The sequence below is a fragment of the Calonectris borealis genome, chromosome 4 (genome assembly GCF_964195595.1).
Source record: "Calonectris borealis chromosome 4, bCalBor7.hap1.2, whole genome shotgun sequence".
Taxonomy (NCBI): Eukaryota; Metazoa; Chordata; class Aves; order Procellariiformes; family Procellariidae; genus Calonectris; species Calonectris borealis.
Genome location: NC_134315.1, coordinates 15,733,165 through 15,752,880, shown reverse-complemented (window position 1 = coordinate 15,752,880; position 19,716 = coordinate 15,733,165). Strand labels below are relative to the sequence as shown.

Below are 19,716 nucleotides of genomic sequence, written 5' to 3'. Positions count from 1 at the left end.
ACAACATAAACAAGAAGTAGCAGAAGTAAATAGAACTACAAGTGCTGTCGCTCTCCTATCCGTGCCACCTCGCAGGGGTGTTATTTTTGTAGCTACAGGAAGGAGGCAACCCGCGGGGGGGAGCTGTTTTCTGTAGATAGCAACGTATTTCCCCAGGCCTGTACTATGATTTGTGAGAACTCCCGTGTTTGCACATACCTGTGTGTGCGCGCACATACGTGTGTGTGCGCGCACACACGTGCGCGCGCGCACACGGAGCGGCGCCGTCCGCGCCCCCGCTGCGCGCCACCCTCAGCCCAGCAGGGCGCCGGGCGGGGCGGGGCGGGGCGGGGCCTCGCCGTGACGCAGCGCGGGGCGGGGCGGGGCCGTACAAACAAGCTGGCGCCGGGCGCCGGCTGCGCCGCTTCCAGGCGGGCGGCAGCGGGCGTTCGCTTCGCCGCACGCCATCGCCGGGCGCGCTTCCCCCGGCTCCGCCGTCGGCACCCGCGGGCGCCCATGGAACAGCGGGGCGGGCGCTGCCCCACGGCTCCGCGCCCCGGCGGTGAGTGATGCGCGGTGCGGGGGTGTCTCGGAGGACGGCAAGGCAGCGGCGGGTGCTGCCCGCGGGAGCGGGGGAAGTCTGGGGTGGAAGCGGGTGCCGGCGTCGGGGCGGTCGCGGCGGGGGTCTGCCGCCCCCCGGGGGTGCACAGACGCTGCCGCCCGGCACCTGCTCCCGGCAGGTGGGAGCCCCGCGCCCGCGGGAGACGAGCGCCGCACCGCGCCGCTGCGGGGCTGAGGAGCGCGTCTGACCCACCGAGCGAAACCTGCCAGCCCCAGCCCCGGGGAGGGACGCGCGGCAGCTACCCCACACCCTCCTTGCTCACCGAGTCAGGCTCTGGGAGGCATCGCTATCGAGGGGGAAGAAAAGAAAGGAGAGAGAAAAGAAAAGTGGTGGGCAGCACCCGGGTTGCAGATCTGTCCAGATTTGCCCCCTGGGCACTTTATTTCTTTACCTCCTTGTTTCCCTCGTGGCTAAGTGACAAGGGCGTGTAACGGCAGAAGGGCAGGGGTGTGGAAGCAGGGCTTCCAGGGGTGGCGGAGTGCAGGGCTCCTACCTGACAGCAGCGCAACTTGCAAAAGCTCCTCTGAGCATCTTTGATCCGTTCCCACGCTGAGTGCTGGAGACTGCTGGAGGCTGCGTGTTGCGCTGGAACCTGGCAAGCTGCGTAGGGCTGGAGGGCAAAGTGGTCTTTGGGGGCTGGCAGGAGAGCATAAAGCCTTAACTCGAGCTCACTTCTGTTCTGAAGGACTGGTTCCCTAGAATAGTACAGGAAAAGCTTGGTTACTGCAGTTCTCAGTGTGCTTTCCAGGGATAAGGGTGTAAGATGTTCAAATCTTTTGGGGGCAAAAGGATGCTAGGAGGGAGGGGTGGCAGTTCCCAGCTGGAAGAGTTCTGGTTTGGTCTTGTCTTGAAGCCATTCAAAAGATCAGGAAAGGGCACCCAGCTAAGTACAGGCAATTCAATCACCTCAGTTGACTGAGAATTAAAGTATTCTTCTTCTCTATGTTAGTGCAGTAGGTTGAGGGCTTTCTCTGCTCCAAGACTATGCTTCTTTGGGTATTGGGGAGCAAAAAAAAATCTGGGAAGTCCTATGAATACCAGGCTTGAATGGCATGGGGATGGAGTGTCTGCAGGGATCATCATTCTGGCACAAGAGACCCATTCATTGCCCACTCCCACTGAGAGCCTCTGCAGTATATATGGCAAGTGGAACATTTAGTAGAACAGGTTCAATTTGATGTATGCCCATATATTGTCTGTCTATCAAACTTAATATGTAAATATATATAAATATAATAACTATTACAATTTAAATCTGCCAGCATTTCTTGCATTCTTGAACAAGTGCATTTCCCACATTGCTCAGAAATGAGCACCTGTCAGTAAGAGCGCAGTTACTGACATCAGCTTTAGCCATCTCTCGCACATCCACCCTTTCAGTACCCACCTTGTGTTTTTTTTCCTTTTTGGAAAATGCAGAGGTTTTTGATATTACATAGCAAAACGGATGCCTCCGGTAGGTCACCACCAAGATTATGCATCTGAAGCAAAGCCAGCTGCTGCAGTGGAGAGGCACTAATTTGACAGAGCAAATTCTGACCCCAGCATTGCCAGGTTCCAGTCTGTGTCCCCACTTTGTCAGGATACTACCTTGGTTATTCTGAATTAACCATATGCTTCCACAGGCATTAAAGAAAAACAGAGTGGGTAGAAAACAGTTTTCCAATACACAGGAATACATGCATGTATAGATACATATAACTCTTCTGCTTTTCATTAGAGAAAACCAGAAATGTTTTTATTAGTCTGACTAGCATGGGATCTCTCCCTTCCCCCTCCTAGAAATGTCACCCAGAGCCAAGAAGCTATCAGAGCCCAAAAATATGTCAAAGCTGATGGATTTCCATGAAAAGTTTTGATAATTAGAAAAAGAAAACAGAAAATATGCCTGGGCAGTCCAAAATGCAAGATTCTGCTGGGTCATCTCACTTCTCACACCAGAGCATGAGAGTTCCCTCCAGGTCACCAAGTAGTGCTTCACTTAGTAAATGGATTGGTTTAGCTAAGTCTAATACAGTGACGACCTCACCGGTACGCGCTCTGCTCCAGTATTATTCTGAAGGCAGGAGAGTGGAGGACACAGAAATCAGCTTGGAATATGAACTAAAAGATTACTTGGAGGTTTGGGGTTTTTTTTGTTTTTATTGTTGTTTTAAATGTCTTACTGGTATTTGAAACGGGGCCCACAGCTACAGAGAGTGGTAAGAAATTGCTTGGCAGAGGAAATGAGAATGGGATTACCTAATCTGCTGTGTTCCCTTTTTCAATACATCCAGTTAAGGTGAGCCTTTGTACAGAAAGGGAGCAAGAAAGGACAGAGCCGTCCTTTCACACAACACAGGTTGTTTTGTTGGGAACAGCTTTGATGAACTAGGAAGCAACTCTATTAACTGTGCAATAGATTTCTGCTTCCTAATTAGAATGTGGCCCATTTTGCTTGGGAAGTGGGGTGGGGAGTAACTTCTGGGTTTTGAATTGAACATTTGGGTTTACAGGGGGATAGAGAAGGCAGTGATATAGTGTACCCCTTCTCTTTATGAAAAAAATTGAATCCTGACAGGTATTAAAAAATTGGTAGAAAGTGGTAGGGGGATTCCATATTAGCATTCAGTACAAAAATTTCTGTGCATCCTGAGCTTTTCAAGTTTATTTTTATTCTGCTGTAATGTCCCATTTTATTTTTACCTGCATGAGGTTCTCTGAAATCTAGGGTATTCTCTCTTCTAAAAATTTTTATGATCTCTTGGCATGAAAGATTGTAATGGTCCCTTCTGACCTTAAGAAAAAGAGTGCATGTTATATATAACTACAGTCTATTATAAATTTGCTACTTTATTGCTCACACTGGAGCTGAACTGTTTCTTTAGAAGTCATGAACTGGTGACCTAGCTAATTTGTATGAACTGCATTTATCACAGCAGGTGCAGAAATATAGCAGATTTCAGCCAAAAATACCTCCTAGCAAGTCAGCCTTTCTCAGCTTGTTAAGTTCCCCTAACCAAAATTTAAAGACTTTTTAAAAGTATATTTTCTGATAGGCAATGTATCATCTTAACAGCACTGAAATTGTGATTAGATTTCTTAACATGCTGACTATAAAAGTTAAAGCCATGGTTTAATCTCTACTGGTTGTGCAGCATTTTTTTAATACAATTTGGGAAATGTACCTAGACAAGATCATTTAGGCATTGTAATACAGTTACTTATCTTTTCACCTTCCCTCTTAATGTACTGATGTTTTTTTTTTATATATCATGAGGTGATCAATAGTTTATGCCCCTAGAGATCCATGGCTTCAGTAGTATATAGTTCTATTTAATTTAATACACTTGTCTCTGTAGCACTCACTAAAGTAGGCAATTACTTGTAGTTAATTACTGGAAACTAGAATTCGAGCATTTCATTGACACATGTTGTTTAAAACTTTGTTAAAATGTGATTAAAAAACAGTGTGTAGGGGGGGAAATGTGGGAAGCATCTCTTCATGAAGAGAGCATTGTGAGACAGTTTATTAGTTAAAAATAACAAAATGCAGAATACATTTCCAAGGAAAAAAAATGTTTCATATACTAGATTAGATTTAAAACAAACAAACAAACAAACTTGCTCCCTTTCCTGCTCTTCCTGAGCTTTAAGTGATAGCTGTACTAGAGAGTTTTATGCTAACTGGATACAAAGTGTCACTCGAAAGAGCTCATAGAAACAGCTAAGGAATATATCCTATGGCAGGCACCATCTATTCTTAGAGGATAGGAATATATGCTGTTCATATCAATGAGTCCTTGAAGAATTTCAAGTACACTGCAATTGATCTAGTTCAGTTTTTTTAAACACATCACTGAATACAAATGTTCACATCACTGACTTTTCATCAGTTTAGAGAGTTGTTTGTAGAGTTGGTTAGCTCAGTTATGGATTTTTTTCCAGTATAAGGCGGCAGCATAGCAGATGTGTGGGTTGTATTGCACAGCTAGCTTTAACCAGTAATGTTAGTCTTATATTTTGCAGTATTCAGTGCCCAAATATGTGCAAAAGAAAATACAGTCCACAAACTGTCCTGAGGTTCTATCACATCTGTAAAACTAAATATACTTTATAAGAACAGAATGTCTCCCTCAGATTTTCAGCTCTAATCTCCCTCTAGAGACAAACTTTAGCAACTGATCTATGGTTCTCATTTAGGCCAGACTAAGCTTTTTTAGATGCCTGGGCAAAGATCTCCCTAGTGAAGGGCTTCAGTTCTGCAAGGAGAGAAAGCGGGGACATCTGAAACTTAACCTGTTCATCCTCAGTCCCTAGAGAGCTATAAAAACACAGCTTCTCTTTAATGAAGGTGAAGTCACCTGCATGTTCATGGAAAGGATGTAGTCTTCCTTCTCCTAACCACTGTCCTGGTAATAACTGTGTCCCATTAGCTCTGCTAAACCTCTCAGTGTGTTGCTGTGGGCTTTTTTGTGAAGTATTCCCGTCAGATTTGCCAGCAGACTCTACCTGACACTTACTGACTGCCCTACAGACGCTCCTTATGTTCCCTCCTACCTGCTTCAGCAGCTAACTCGAAGGTTCTTATGCAAGTTCAGAGATAAATCCAGCCCCATCCCACCCCCATCAAAAATGAAGTTATCAGTCCAGGCAAAAATTACCTTATTTTGTTAATGCTAATTAAACTAAAAATTATATGTAATCGAGCTAGTTTAGGCCATGCCATTGAGTGAGGATAAACATACCGAGGCATTAAAATACCTTGGGAATGTGGTAAAGATAGTCAGAAGTCATAACATAGTGACATATCTTTCAAAGAGCACTGTAATATGTTTAAAAGTCAATGAAATATGGCAGCTGTGGCCCTCATACTGTATTTACTGAGAAAAGCTTCCATTTATTTCCAAGTTACGATTACTTTTGAAGAGGTTTTAATCATGAAAGCTGATTTGACTGGCAATGTCCACATTGAATCTTGTTGAATAAACAGTGTGGCACATTTTGCTATTTAATTGGAAAAAGCTGAAGAAAAGATTAAGCAAAAGCAATCAGACTTTTCAAAAAGTCTTTGTATAATCTTCAAAGCACCATTTAACATAAACTGTGTTTCTTTTACCAACTTGCTCGTTTACTTGTAGCAAATACAATAGTAATGACTGTCTGTTAAATTTTTGTACTAATCTGGAATACAAAGTCATTAAGTGAAGTCATGTATGCTCTCCATGACTTGTGGAGGCAGTGAAGAGAATTCTTAAAGCAGAAAAGTAATTTTGCAGAGTGGCTGCTATAAACTCTTCAATGCATGCTTATTATTGTTGAAACAGTTTTTCAGACCCACAAATTATAAAGCTATGGCATACACATTTGCATCATTTTATATAAACTGCTGTAATTCTAGCCACCAAACTGCAGATCTGCATAAAGCGTTAAAGAGCACATGTGAAGAGAAAGCTGAATGACAACCAATTTATATGCCGTTTTATTCCTGGACACCACTTTGCCCGCACAACATATGTTTTGTGCTGAATTTAGAGGGACATTCATGACCATTGTGTTGCATTAGTCTAACACAACAAAATAATTGATCCAGATATCAAACCTATACAGTTTGAGAGAAAAGAGGATGGAAAGAAAAGGCAGACAAAGCTTTATTGCTTGCAAGCAAAACAATAGCATGTAGGTACTTTGAATGGCGTAATTACTGATATGGTTCATTGGGTGTGCATAAAGACAGTAAATGCTACAGATGCTGTAGCAGTGTTCTGCAGTGTAAGAACACCTGATGCACACCTGATGTGCACCTGAACAGATAGTTGGGGAGGAACAATGAAAGTCTGTATGTCGGAAACAGAAGATACTCCCATGTTACTCTGAGGTCGCATGTTGCAACAGAAAACAGTTGCCTTTGTTTATGTAGAAAAAGCTATCCCCCCAAAAGTATTTGAGTAAAGAATGGGAAGACACTGAGGCAGAGCTGCACTGAGGCTGAAAAAGCCTATCTGAGATGAGGCCCTTGGTACCACACCTGTAATATCCCACAAGTCTGATTTCAAAGAGCAATGCCAGCCAAAACAAGGGTAGAGCTACAGTTAAGAGACACCTTGCTGTGTCTTTTATTTCCCCCAAACATTCCCATGCTATACTCAGCCACAGGAAGACTTGAATAAAAAAAGTTGGCAACTGAGTAGTCTGCAAACTATGAATTAAAAATGAACAGTCCCAATGAATTGGTATATAGCGTTCATTTAAAAAAAGACGTCCCAGCAGTGTGTTGTCACCAATATCTGAGACCGGCAGCTAAAAGTTAATCTTTCCAGAGACAGCCAGCCTATCGCAGAACTTGGCTATTAGCATAGCATATTTCAATCTGACTACTAAGCAATAAGGGTTCCTACCATTACGCTTTAACTTAACTCCTTTCAACAACAGTTCAACCTGTTCCTCACTGGAATCCTATTATGCTCTTCCAGTAAGGTGTTAAGACAACAACTCAGGCTTACTATTTATGGAGCTAGTGACTCTTAAAATATACTCTGAAGTAAGTGGCTATTCCTTTAATCTGTGACCTTAAAATTCAGCAAGAGTTGATGTTTTGTTGCTCTTATGTACTGAGCTGCCCATCAGTCACTGATCCAATCCAGTTGGTGCTGTACCGTTTGCTCACATTGCTGCTGAATATGGTGGCAGCCTTGCTCAGTGGAGACATCCACCATGAATTTACCTATATTGAATGGTCTGTCACCCAGTGTCCCCCCACCAATGTCCTCAGTGTGGGGCTAATAATTAAGATTATTTCTTGTTAAAACTGAAGTAGATTAAGCTGAGAAAGATTAATAGGAATGGTGAGGACAGGGAAAGAGAGCAGAAGATTAATGACGAGAGCCAAAATGGAGCTCTTTCAGCCAGATAAAACTTAACAGTGACCAAAAATGGAAGAACAACAAATTCTTCTGCAAAGTTGCCTCGCATCAGACATCACAGAACAGGCCAGGGCATGACCTTCTGCCCAAGATAGGGCATGCCCGTGAGCTCAAAGCCTGCAGGCATACAGGGAAGTACATGCACTTTTGACTTCACATCTATCGTGACACTTTGCTTCCCTCTCCTCCCAGCCTTGATTTCTGCTTCCTAACAATATCACTGCCTTGTAGTCCTTTAAAAGTGATTAGAAAAAGGGAAAGCATAAAAGTACTAATCAGTAGCAAACATCAGGAAGCAGACCTGCTCCATTCAGGATGGGAGTCATGACCTCTGTAAATGCAAAGCTATCAAACAGAACTTTCTAGATCACTTAGAAACACATCATTATTCCTTGTCACACTGGGACTTAGCTTATTGTGGAAAAGTCATTAGTTTCTTTTCAGATTCTCTGGAGAATTTCCAAAACCTAGCCCTTGCATTTCCTCAGGTGGTTCGTATGTAATTTCATATTTCAGCCCTTGTAAGCCAGTACAGTACGTGCCGTTCCAAGCTTAAATTCATAATTACGCTAGCCTACTAAGGCAAAGCAGTCAGGTGCTCTGTCATCGTGGCTTCCACTTCTAAATGGAGTTAAACAATACCAAAATCATACTTACACCAGCCCTCCACTGAGGTTATAAAGTCTTTGGAAGGCATCTTAATTTAGGGAGCTTGTATCCACAGCCTGCTCATAACAGGATAATCTAACAGCTATGCTATGTATGAGGCCATTAAGATTTCACTTCAAACATTGCATTAAAAACACCCTGACCTTTAAATGGAGTTCAGTGGTGGTATTTAGTAGTCTTTTGATAAAGTGTAGTGTTAGTTGTTTACATCACAGCAGCTTGCTGGCTAACTCTTGAAATGACCTTCAGAAGTATTCATTGTGTATTTTCTTTCCTGAGTATCATGGACTGGAACCACAGCTCTTTTAGCATTTTGTTGATGCAGTCATACTGTAGTCTATGGTTTCATTATCTTACTTTTTTGCAGGACCAGAGTGCATACCACCTGCCTCTATCCTTAGAAACCCTAAGCACAAAGCAAATGTTAACGTCACTTAAAAATGACACAAAAATTGAACTTTTCCTTGGTCTACTACTCACCCACAGCTCTTCCTAACTCCTTCCTAGGAGAACGTTACCTTCCCATGGTTGGGCAGCTCTACCTATATTGCGTGAGCCTTTTTCCCAGGAGGCTTTACTTGTAAGGTACTGTCACATGGTCCTTTAGGAGGCTGTAATTCCCAGGCTTCCTACAAGACCCTCAGCTTTTAGGAATGCTCTTTTAGTCCAGTCCACACCTTTTCCTTTTTATGTTTTGTGTCTAAGATAAACCTATTCTTGCAGATAAAAAAAGCACTTAATTCTCTTGGGATTGTGGTTCAACTCCAATGAAATCGGATTTTAAAAAATAATAAAAAATAATACTCAGGATGAATCTTGGGTGCAAGAGAAAGATTCAGAATGTTCATGTCTCCTGATGACTGGAAGTCATTTTCTCATGGCATTATTGTATGTGCCTGTCTTAAAGAATTTAGTTATACCAAATGATCTATGAGCCTAGAGTTGGGAAAGCTGAAGAAGTTTGTTCTGTCATGAAAAGCAAAAGATACTTGTAGTGTGGCTTTAGTAGTAATAGTATAGTTTAGTCTGAGTATAAAATAACATGCTTCTTTTCTTTTTCTTTTCCCTCTTTCAGCAAAGTTTCTGTTTGAGAAATACGTGTTCGCTCAGCAAAACAAAAACAACTTTTAAAGGTTGTTCTCAGTGGAAATCACTCTATGCCCCATTGCCTGCTTGAGTGAAACCAGACTAAGAACTCTGTCATGGCAGCTTTTCTGCTGGGAGCTGTGTTGCTTATTGTTCAACCTCAGATAGTGCCTTCCAGACCGGCTATAAATTCAAAGGCTGAAACTTCTTCTCAGTCTGTTCAGAGAGAGCTTTTAAAGAAAACATCTCAAAAAAATGACTTCAAGGAAAACATTCATTCTAATGGATCATGCCAGCAGCTGCCACAGACTATCATTATTGGAGTGAGAAAAGGTGGAACGAGAGCTTTGTTAGAGATGTTGAGTCTCCATCCAGATATTGCGGCAGCAGAAAGTGAAGTTCACTTCTTTGACTGGGAAGATCATTACAGAAATGGATTGCAGTGGTATATTAATCAAATGCCATTCTCTTATCCCCATCAGATCACCGTGGAAAAAACTCCAGCATATTTCACATCACCTAAAGTGCCTGAAAGAGTTTATAACATGAACCAATCAATGAGACTACTCCTTATTTTAAGAGACCCAAGTGAGAGAGTACTATCAGATTACACCCAAGTGTTCTATAATCACATGCAGAAGCACAAGCTGTATCCATCCATTGAACAATTCCTGATTAAAGATGGTGAACTCAATGTGAACTACAAGGCAATAAACAGAAGCTTATACTACATTCACATGCAAAACTGGCTGAAGTATTTTCCTCTTGATCGTATCCACATTGTAGATGGGGATAAACTAATCAAAGATCCCTTCCCAGAAATAGAGAAGGTAGAGAGATTTTTGAAGTTATCGCCACAGATAAATGCTTCAAACTTTTATTTCAATAAAACTAAAGGCTTCTATTGCCTAAGGGACAGCGGTAGAGAGCGTTGTTTACATGAGTCAAAAGGACGAGCACACCCACAAGTAGATACCCGGTTACTCGAGAAACTGCATGAATATTTCCATGAACCCAACAAGAAATTTTTTGAGCTGGTGGGCAGAACATTTGACTGGCACTCATTTGTTGCAAGTTAGTGGTAAGGTTCAGAACCTATGTTCCAGTGTACATTTAGAAATTTTAAAAAGGGCATTTAAGCTATAATTTATTTGTAAAATCCATAAATACTTCTGTACAGTATTAGATTCACAATTGCCATATATACTAGTTATATTTTTCTACTTGTTCAATTTGAAAGCATTTTGTATTGTTTTTCATGGTTGTTAACATTGTGTATGATGTGTCTATATGAAGAAACTAAATTATTTCACTGCAGAAGATGCTCTCTTGAGAATGCGTTGTCTTTTTAATAAATAAGAAATTCATTTCAACAGAACCCTTCAGAATTATTTGAATACTTTGGCCTTTCTGGACTATCCTGGACTTTCTCCTCTAATTGCTAATGAATATGCTAAACTTTACATTTCCATTTTTCTTGCTTTAAAATGTGGTTTAATAATCTATTTTTCATTTGAAAATATTGTTGTAGTTAGCAAATTGTTCCATCCTGCTTTATACAATTATTTCCTGATAAAGTGGTGGTACTTATACATGTTGGGACATGCACACCCAGAGGACAATGGAAGTCTGTGTAATATGACATATTAACTGCTGTACTTACCTTCGTATTTACTGTTATAACAAGTGCTCCTCAAATTCTTTGGCAGTACAGTGCAAGCTTCATGGCAGATTTTTAGAGTCTGTGGGGACCAGCTCATAAAATCCAGAGTGAGCTTCAGAAATATGGTCAACCTGAAAACTTCCTGCAGTCTCTGAATGTATATATACTTCATAAAGAAGGAGGGTTGACTTCATAAAGAAGGAGGGTTGAGAGAAGAATTTAAGCAATATAGGGACATTTTCAAGGTTGTTTATGACTCTTCCTACATTTTATAGCACATTTATGCTTTGCCATCACTGAAAATGAACACTTACACCAGAAAAATTAGTTGGTCTACATTCCAATAAGCAGCAACTTCATTCATATAAATATTAACACACTTGTACCCATTTAAGGCTGTTTTCTATGAGTTGAGCAGGTGCTTCATGCAACTGAAAATTGCCCATGGACTACTGTTCATTTAATTACCTTCCAAGAACCATGATGCCAAGTCTTGATTAGGCTTGTGTATTGTGGGACTAACCCCAATTCCAGGAACTTTTATGGTCTTCCATCTGCTAAAAATGGAAGTTAGATGTTAGTACATTGGTAAAAATTACAGCTCTCCTTGTTTACAGTAGTTACAATGTCTTCTTAGCGATCAATTTCTGGAGTTAGAGTTCATCCTCTTTCCACACAAGGCTTACTATGGTACTTTCATTCCGAGTTCCTAATTTTCATTTTATGATCTTGAGTTTAGCCGTTGAATGTGCAGTGGCAACACCCTGTAAATTTGAACTTGTAACTGATTGTTACAATCCTTCATTACATTTAAATGTAGTGTCATTAATTTTTTTCTGGTGAGATGGTGCAAACTTGGGCACTATGACAAGGTACCGTCTGGATGCAAATATCCCATATTATGCTGCTTGCATGAAAATTTGCAGATGCTGCCCCTCTCTCTCTCCTGCTCCTTGTGCACCAGCCCAAGCTGTATTCAACCTCAGAGAGGTTGGTGGTGTTTTATAAAGTAGACATTTGACAAAAGCCTACAATGAAATGGTATTGTACTCAATAAAATATTTTCTGAATTGCACCTTTCCTTTCTCTTGTCTTCATCAGTTTCTAGTTTGGAAGACCAGAATTTAGGATTCAACTCCAGTTTAGATTCCAGTTAAATGTTACTTAAGAATTCAGCTGTAGCCTAGTGGATTGATTGGAAAGTTGTTTGCTACGGGGTTGTGCCTGCGTAGTCCATTGCTGACCAGGAATATACAACAAGGAGGGAAAGTTTCTGGTGGCAATAGTGTCAAATCTTACATGAGGCAGATGCCAAAAATAACAGGATTATAGTGCCATCATGCTCCTGTTAAAGTTTTAGAAAGGAGAAATACAGGGGGATTTGTGAGGTGGGGCAGCATTTTTTCTACACTCATTATTATCCCATTTCCTTGCTAATGGAAATTGCTCCCTGCTAATCTCTGCAGGAGCCATTTGGACCTAAGAGATTTTGGCCCAGACGAAAGGCTTCCTACCTTAGTATAGTTCCACCTTCACTAGTGCCTCCCTACAGTCCCAGACTAAGCCCACCACATTCACTAACTGTTTGCTGGGAAAGGAAAGATACTGCCAGGGTATGTGACCAGGAGCCAGAGGACTACAAGAAGGCAGGGTTGCATCAAGTTCACCTGCAGCAGGTCATACAGGGCAGCATAGGGCGTAAGTGTTGAATTGTGAATACCAGAGCAATATTGACACCTGATGTTGGTACTGAGAATACTTTTAGATGTATAATGCTACTCGATACCAGTATCTTGTCTGTCACTAAGCAGGACACATGCACATGTTCACCCCTGCCCAATATGGTTTGTCTCTGTAGAAAGAGAAGTAGAGCATGAACCACTATTACTGTTTTAGTGCTAGGACCTCATGGCATGTTCTCTGTAGGATCAGGAGGTGAAGTGACCACTTCAGGGGGACATCCTGAAGCAGAAGCTCACATGACTCATGCCCTAGATCCTAAGTTCAAAGGGGCCCACAGACAGTATGTCATACCGAATGTGCACGCCTTGTGCAGGGATGGCATGATTGTACAATACCTTATCCTGGAGGTTGCACAGCTAGCTGTGCGGCAGCTATGATGGTGATGGACAATAAATCACATCCACACTAATAATAATGGTAATATTTACCTGCCATAGTTGCCCTAAGTTCAAGAGCTACAATACTTAAAACTAGGATTCTGAGTATGAATTTTCAGTTTAACAAGAGCAACATTCACTCTCCACACATTCATTACTGTATTTATATTTGCTAGACTATTTCTAAAGAAGTGCTAAACAACAACAAAAGCCAACAGAAGAAAGTGAAGAGAGAATGAAAGAAAGATGCTGAACTCCATTCCAATTGGGACTGTAGAAACCCTAATAGTGGGCTTTGAAGTCATGCCATATCTATTCATAAAAGAAAAAAAATCCCTGAAAATACCTTTCCAGTGTTATGCAATACAGCTATTTATTTCTGTGAAACTCTACCATCTCGGGTTTAAAGTACAACCACTTGGGTATTGGGCCAGAGGCCTGTTTCCTCAGGGCAGCTAGCCAAGTCTGTGATCACTCTTGCAAATATAAAATAAATACAACACTTTATGAGAATTCAATGTCCAATTCAAAGCCTACCACTCCCCTTGAGTACAAGAAGAAATGCCAATCAAGTCATTAATCAGGGTGGCACTGCAGGATTAAGTCTTGCCCTTTGCTTCACAACACGAATTAGCGTGTGTCTTTGAAAGCCAGATATTGTACCTGCCGAGGACAAAGTTTAAACTATCATGATTATCCCATGAGCACTGCTGAAAGAGTATGGAAAGGGAAAGAAGTCTAGGAAAAAACCCCAAAGTTATTACTTCATCAAGAATATTGCTACGTCTACTGTTGCTGCTGTATGATCCTTTTACATGTGCTTTGCTGTTCCTTGTACATTTTTCCTGATGTTTTAGGTGAAATAACATCTACTGTACTTGAATAAATCAACATTGTTTTGGAACATCTCAGAAAAAAATCCATCCTTTTTTAAAATCTTGCTTGAGCCTATTTGCATTGGGAATATGGTAGTGCTACACTCATTGATGAGTGTGTGATACTTACCACCACAGAATATTTTAGATTAAAACTTGGTTACTTAGAGGCTCAAAGCTGATCATTTCATGTTTCCTTGGCTACATGCATTTTCAGACCCAGTTTCTGCAGAAAGCCAGGATTCTCATTCCCTGTTGTCATCCACACATATTTCAAATGTCTAAAGGGAAGTAAGATGGGGTAAGGCATATTTCCGTGTATCTTTCTTCTGCTTTATCTAGCATGGCTGACCAGACATTTAAGAAAGTTCACCCACGCATCCCACAAGTAAGAGGCTGTTCATCAAAACTACTTCTCAGAGGAATATCCCTTCTCCTTTCTCTTTTTCAAGGTCTGTGACTTGAAAGTCCTAATTTAGCTCACATTGTGAATGAAATTTTGCAGGAATTTATTAGTAAGTGTTCTCTAATCCAGTAATAAAGTAATAAAAAGTACAATAAGGCAAAAGTATTACACTAACATATGTCAACAAAGCGTGTTAAACTTGCTACTAGGTATATACCAGCTGAAATAGTTGCAAGTATGTGCCCCTACAGCTGTAACATTCTTTTCCCATTCTTAACCCAGTAACTTTTATTTGTATGACCTTGCGTAAGTGCCCAGTTATGCTGGAAAGATTATATGTTCCATGTTAATTCCTTCATTTTGCAGTTGCATTGGAAAGGCCCGTTACAGGTGGAAGCCATGCAAATATCTTATGAGTGGAAAAACTTATTAGTATTTTGCTTACCAAAAATGAATGAAATTATATCTCCTAGAATATTAGCAAAGGAGAGCAGTACTCTCTTTTCTAGCAACAATAACCCATCCACAGTAAATTTTCTACTTAACTACCACACAACAGTTGATGCAGTTTTTAAGTTAATAGTGCAATAAACTCAACAGTGATGCTGCAGATTTTAAACGCCTTCTGGGATATATAAAATACGCAAGTCAAGGTGGGGAGCAGCTGGATGCATAGGAACAGCTGGTCTCATTGGTCTGAGAACACTTTTTTTTTTTTAATGATAAGAGACGTGGAATTTTTGTTTTGGATATCACTTTGTGTTGTCTATGAAAGCAATGTCTTCAGTTAACTTCCAAGTCAATAATCCTATCATAATGACATCATCTTTTTACTTGCTATTGACATTATGCTCTGCCAAAACACAGTTTAAGAGCCAAACCCCAAACAGCAGGTGCATGAGGGATCCCTTAGTATAAAAAAAATTGTGATACAGCTCAGACACACAGCTTCAATTATGAAGGCACATTGGCTTGAACAAAGGACTGTTCTGAAGTGAATGGCAAAATTCTTCTTTACTTAATTTGGATAAGTGTTACAGAAACAGGAACGTGTATGCATTCACAGTAAAAGAGTAGAACAACTAACATGCCCTCCCCTCCTTGGTTTTCAATCAATCAGTCAGCAGTATTTCAACAATAACGATCAGGCCAGCTTCCAGGACTCAACACAGTTCAGTCCAGATAACACTCAGTTACAAAAGGAAGAGTTCTTGCAGTATTTCTTACACCAGACAGACTTCTCAGGGTATCTCCTATTACTGAATTTTGTGAAATTCCTCTTTCCTTTCCAGTATGCTGTTTATCACATCTGTCCTATAATTAACTATTATATTAACACTCTATGAGAAAATAGATCCATGATCTGATGGTATTTTTATAGAATACTGTTCAAATGAATGGGAAGTCACAGCATTATGGGGTCCAAAACATATTTAGTGTATGTTTGCTCTGATATATTTTAAACTTTAATTGAATAAAATTCAGATTATTCAGTCTGCATCATTGCATTACAGGAGGATCTATTGTCACAGCGTCACGTGTGAGTAGTTATCTAATGCATTTGGTAAATAGAACCGTATAATCAAACATATTTTTCTCATTGCTAGAGTAGCAGTTATGTTATTGGCAATGTTATGAGACTTTTACCCATACTACAAATGGTAGCAGTATTTCTTTCGAAGTAATGGAAACAGTCTGAGAACCATTCTCTTGATCCGTGTAGGAATGGGGTCTTTTTTTCCCCTTGTGAAATTGTGTAAAGTACAAAGAGCAGGAAGGCAAGTTATGTTATATAGTCAGTTAACAAAAGTTTCTGAAATGTAGCTAAACCAAAGGTAACATAAGTGTGCACGTGCTGGAAGAAAAGGAATTGGTACCATTGTTCCAATGTCTTGTTTATTTTAGTGTCTTACCATTTTCCTGCCTGAACATGTGTGTTCCTGTGCAAGGGGAATAATAGAGGGAAAAAAGGACACACTCTGCAGAAACAGAGCACCTAGTGCATTTTGACTGTCACACTGGCTGGGACCAGGGCTAGACAGCCACATGAATAGACAAGGACACTGGAAGTGGACAGTAAGGGAACACTGGATACAGGGGAACATCTTATCCTCTTATAGCCTCATTCCCTATGTTCACATCCTTACATACGATGAACAAGCACTCTTAGGAAAAACAGCTTCTTGCCCAGTTCTTGTCTGTGCCACTCAAACAGAGAAAAGGCATCCAAATCCATCTGAGCATCCATTGATTCTCATGCCTTAAGGCCTTTTTTAAAAGTCAGTGCAGTATAATGCAATTAGACTTATTATTCACCTAAGTGTCTAATCTTCCCCTTTTTTGTTTTTAAATTTGTACTAAGTTTTCCATCTGCTACAAATAAAAGGGTTTGATGAATAAATGATTTACAGCCTGCAGGAGGAGAAGAGTTCGTATTAAACATTTTGCAGACAGGAGACTTGCAAAAGAGGATATTTTCTCATAGAAAAAAAGAGCATCTGTGGACCAGTTGGTTTCTTGCTGACTAAGCCAACTGGATATGATACTACTTTTGGCAGCTTCCTTATTCTTGTGGGGGCTTCAGTTATATGAATTCCATAAGATATTTATTATTGAATATAGCTATATATTGAATATCATGCATATGATGTTGGCATTAGTTTTCTAAGTTAATTATTTAACATCAAATGGTGTTAAAATCCTAGTGACGTTTTTTCATGCTTAATAAACTTGAGTCAACTAATGCTCAGACTTTCATACTGAAAAGAAAATTATGTATAAGTTGAACTGCCTCAAATGCTCCTTTTTGTGACACATACAAGAACTTTTTTTTCTGCAGCCTTATGGAAGAAAGTTAAATTTCAAGCACGGTGAATAAAGGAAAGGATTTACTATCCCTTACAAATAGGGCAATGCATTAAAAATGGATTTTAGCAAGTGAATTAGCTGTTCGTGAAGTTGAACAGGGATTGACAGCTCAGGGAAGTGAAAAGGAAAGCCTTTCCTGTTCTCAGAGCAAGGGTGAAACGGGTGTCGCAGCCTCTGTGGGGACCTGCAGAGTTCTGGTATGTTCCCTCCACCTTATCACAAGCATGAGAGTTTTACTGCCTCTCATCTGTCACCAAAAGATGCTTTTTCTTCTCCTGTGCTCCAGGTTACTACCCTTGAATTGGTCTATTTAGCTGTGAGTATACTGGAAATAACAATTTAAACAGAAAGGAGAAAGTGGCTTAGTAGAATCAGCTCTCTTCTCCACCTACATAACTGCTTGCCTTATAAACAGTTATGCTGAACCAGCTGGGAGGACAATGTGCCCAGTGCAGACAGCAGGAATACATTACACTGATATTGCTGCTAAACTCTTCATTACCTTATTCAGGAGACAGCTTTGGCATTGTTCCTACTAACTGAAGGACTTCAGCTCTTTAAAATTGCGTCCATTTCTTTGGCAGACAGGTCATCATCTCTTGTGTTTGATTGTCTAATAATAACTACTTGCTGGGGGATGATGTCCCTAAATTTCTTTTTCCCCAAACCAGTGATTCAGAATGTCATTTCAGCAGACACAAGCCACGGTTGAACACTCAGAAATACTGCTTAATCTGGCCAAAGCTGGTCAGAGCTGTGCCAGAACAGGAGTGGATTCAGCTGAAAAAGAACCCAAACAAAAAACAGTTTTTTCAGCCTCATCCGGTCCCTGGTTCAGGTCATCACGCAGTTCTGCAAACACAAGCAACCCTGAGTAGACCTGAGTGTGAGACAGCCTTTCATTCCAACACTGCCACCAAAAATTAGCCTACTAAACTACAGAAGTCTTCAGGTATTACAGCACCTTGAGATATTCCTGCCCTCTGTTTGTATTGCCTTAGGACCGTACAACTTTGTGGGCAGTTATCCTGTGAATTGGATCAGGGAACTGATGGGGTTTTTTAAACATTTGTTTTAAAGCACTGGTCATGCAGAGACTCCTAGAGAAGTGGCATGCTGTGGCCATTATGGGGCTTGATACGAGTTTTGCCACCGAATGCTTTGTGCTGTGACACCACAGCCCTGGTGTACATTGCACATGACCTATCTTCACCCATTCAATCTCCTAGTTCAGACCAACCTGTGAACTGACAAACGCTCTCGATAAAAACATTTAAATGGAATGAATGCCCAGAGCCCAGTTTTACTTCTTGACTGATGTTAGACATAATAGTATTCAAACAGTCTCGGTGAGGACACCACAACAGTGAAAGTGCAGAATTCCCCACAGGTCTCAAAATGTTCATCTCTCAGTGGGTTCCATTTACTTTTCCATTCAATCCTTAACTACTTTGTCTGTCTGCCAACAAAGGGTAGAGGGTCTAAGATAATTCCTGTGTTTGAAGGAGACATCTTTAGTACCACTCTTAGCCAATTTCACAAGGGATCTGTGCCACAGCTTCGTATTTATAGTTAAATATGTGATGAGTGCAATCGACAAGAGAAAGAATGACCAAAAAATGTCTTTCCTAATCTAAAAGGATATACAATTCTTGATCATGTTTAATCAAAATTCTAATAATTAGGAAAATCTTTTTCTAATAAGCAGGATTGTTACTTTGTTTTGCTCTCTGATACACTGATTAAACCTTGTGCCCTCCATACAATCATCGGAGGAAAGGAGACAATACTATAGGTCCATAGACATAAACTACAGTATGCAATTATATCTTCTGAAGTACTGAGAGAGCAGGAAGGCTATCTTTTCCTCTTGCTGGTGAACATGTAGTTTCTACTATATTTAATGTCAGGCTTGCTTTATACCTCTGAGAGGAGTCTACTTAGAATATTTTAAATACCATTAATAACCCTTTCTTAGCTGTAAAATTTCCCTTTTTTAGCTGTAAAATCAATTTCTGAAAACTTGTTCTTAACTTGGCAAGTGAGGAATGTATCTAAAACACTCTACAGACAAATATATCTATACAGCTCTGATTTCTGCTACAAACAGAGTGATACTCACAGTTCTACAAAACTGGTAGAATCAGTGGATTCAGAGTTAAAGCCAGAAATTCCCAGTCTCACTGAAGTCACCATAGTAGAATAACACCTCGGTGCTTAAGTCAATTCCTCAATGGCGTACATCACTCAAGTATTTTGAGGAATCAGATTTGCTTTTATGCATTATTCAGTTAATGGCTACATTCAGCACGTTTGATTTTCGAATACAGTATACTAATTTCCAATGCTATGGCAGATATGCCATTATTTGACTAAGCATCTTTCAAAGTAACAGTGTAACAATCACTACCATGGAATATCTACAGTTCAGTGATAATAATTCATACTCATATAATACAATTCCTTCCAAGTATTTTATAAGATCCCTGAAATGCAACAAATGTTACAGTGGAGAATGACATTCAA

At 40.5% G+C, this 19,716-nt stretch overlaps 1 protein-coding gene across 1 annotated transcript; it reads left to right on the top strand.

Annotated features, from left to right (window-relative positions):
• The first annotated feature begins 363 nt into the window (after positions 1-363).
• Positions 364-11,995, top strand: HS3ST1 (heparan sulfate-glucosamine 3-sulfotransferase 1). The gene is made up of 2 exons (XM_075150532.1): positions 364-541; positions 9,248-11,995. Exon 2 carries the CDS (start codon positions 9,375-9,377, stop codon positions 10,335-10,337), a length of 963 nt encoding a protein of 320 aa, XP_075006633.1. The 5' UTR covers positions 364-541; positions 9,248-9,374; the 3' UTR covers positions 10,338-11,995.
• The last annotated feature ends 7,721 nt before the right edge of the window (positions 11,996-19,716 follow it).

Excerpts from the sequence above, each read along its gene's own strand:
- HS3ST1 (XM_075150532.1), top strand. The coding sequence starts at position 9,375 with ATGGCAGCTTTTCTGCTGGGAGCTGTGTTGCTTATTGTTCAACCTCAG.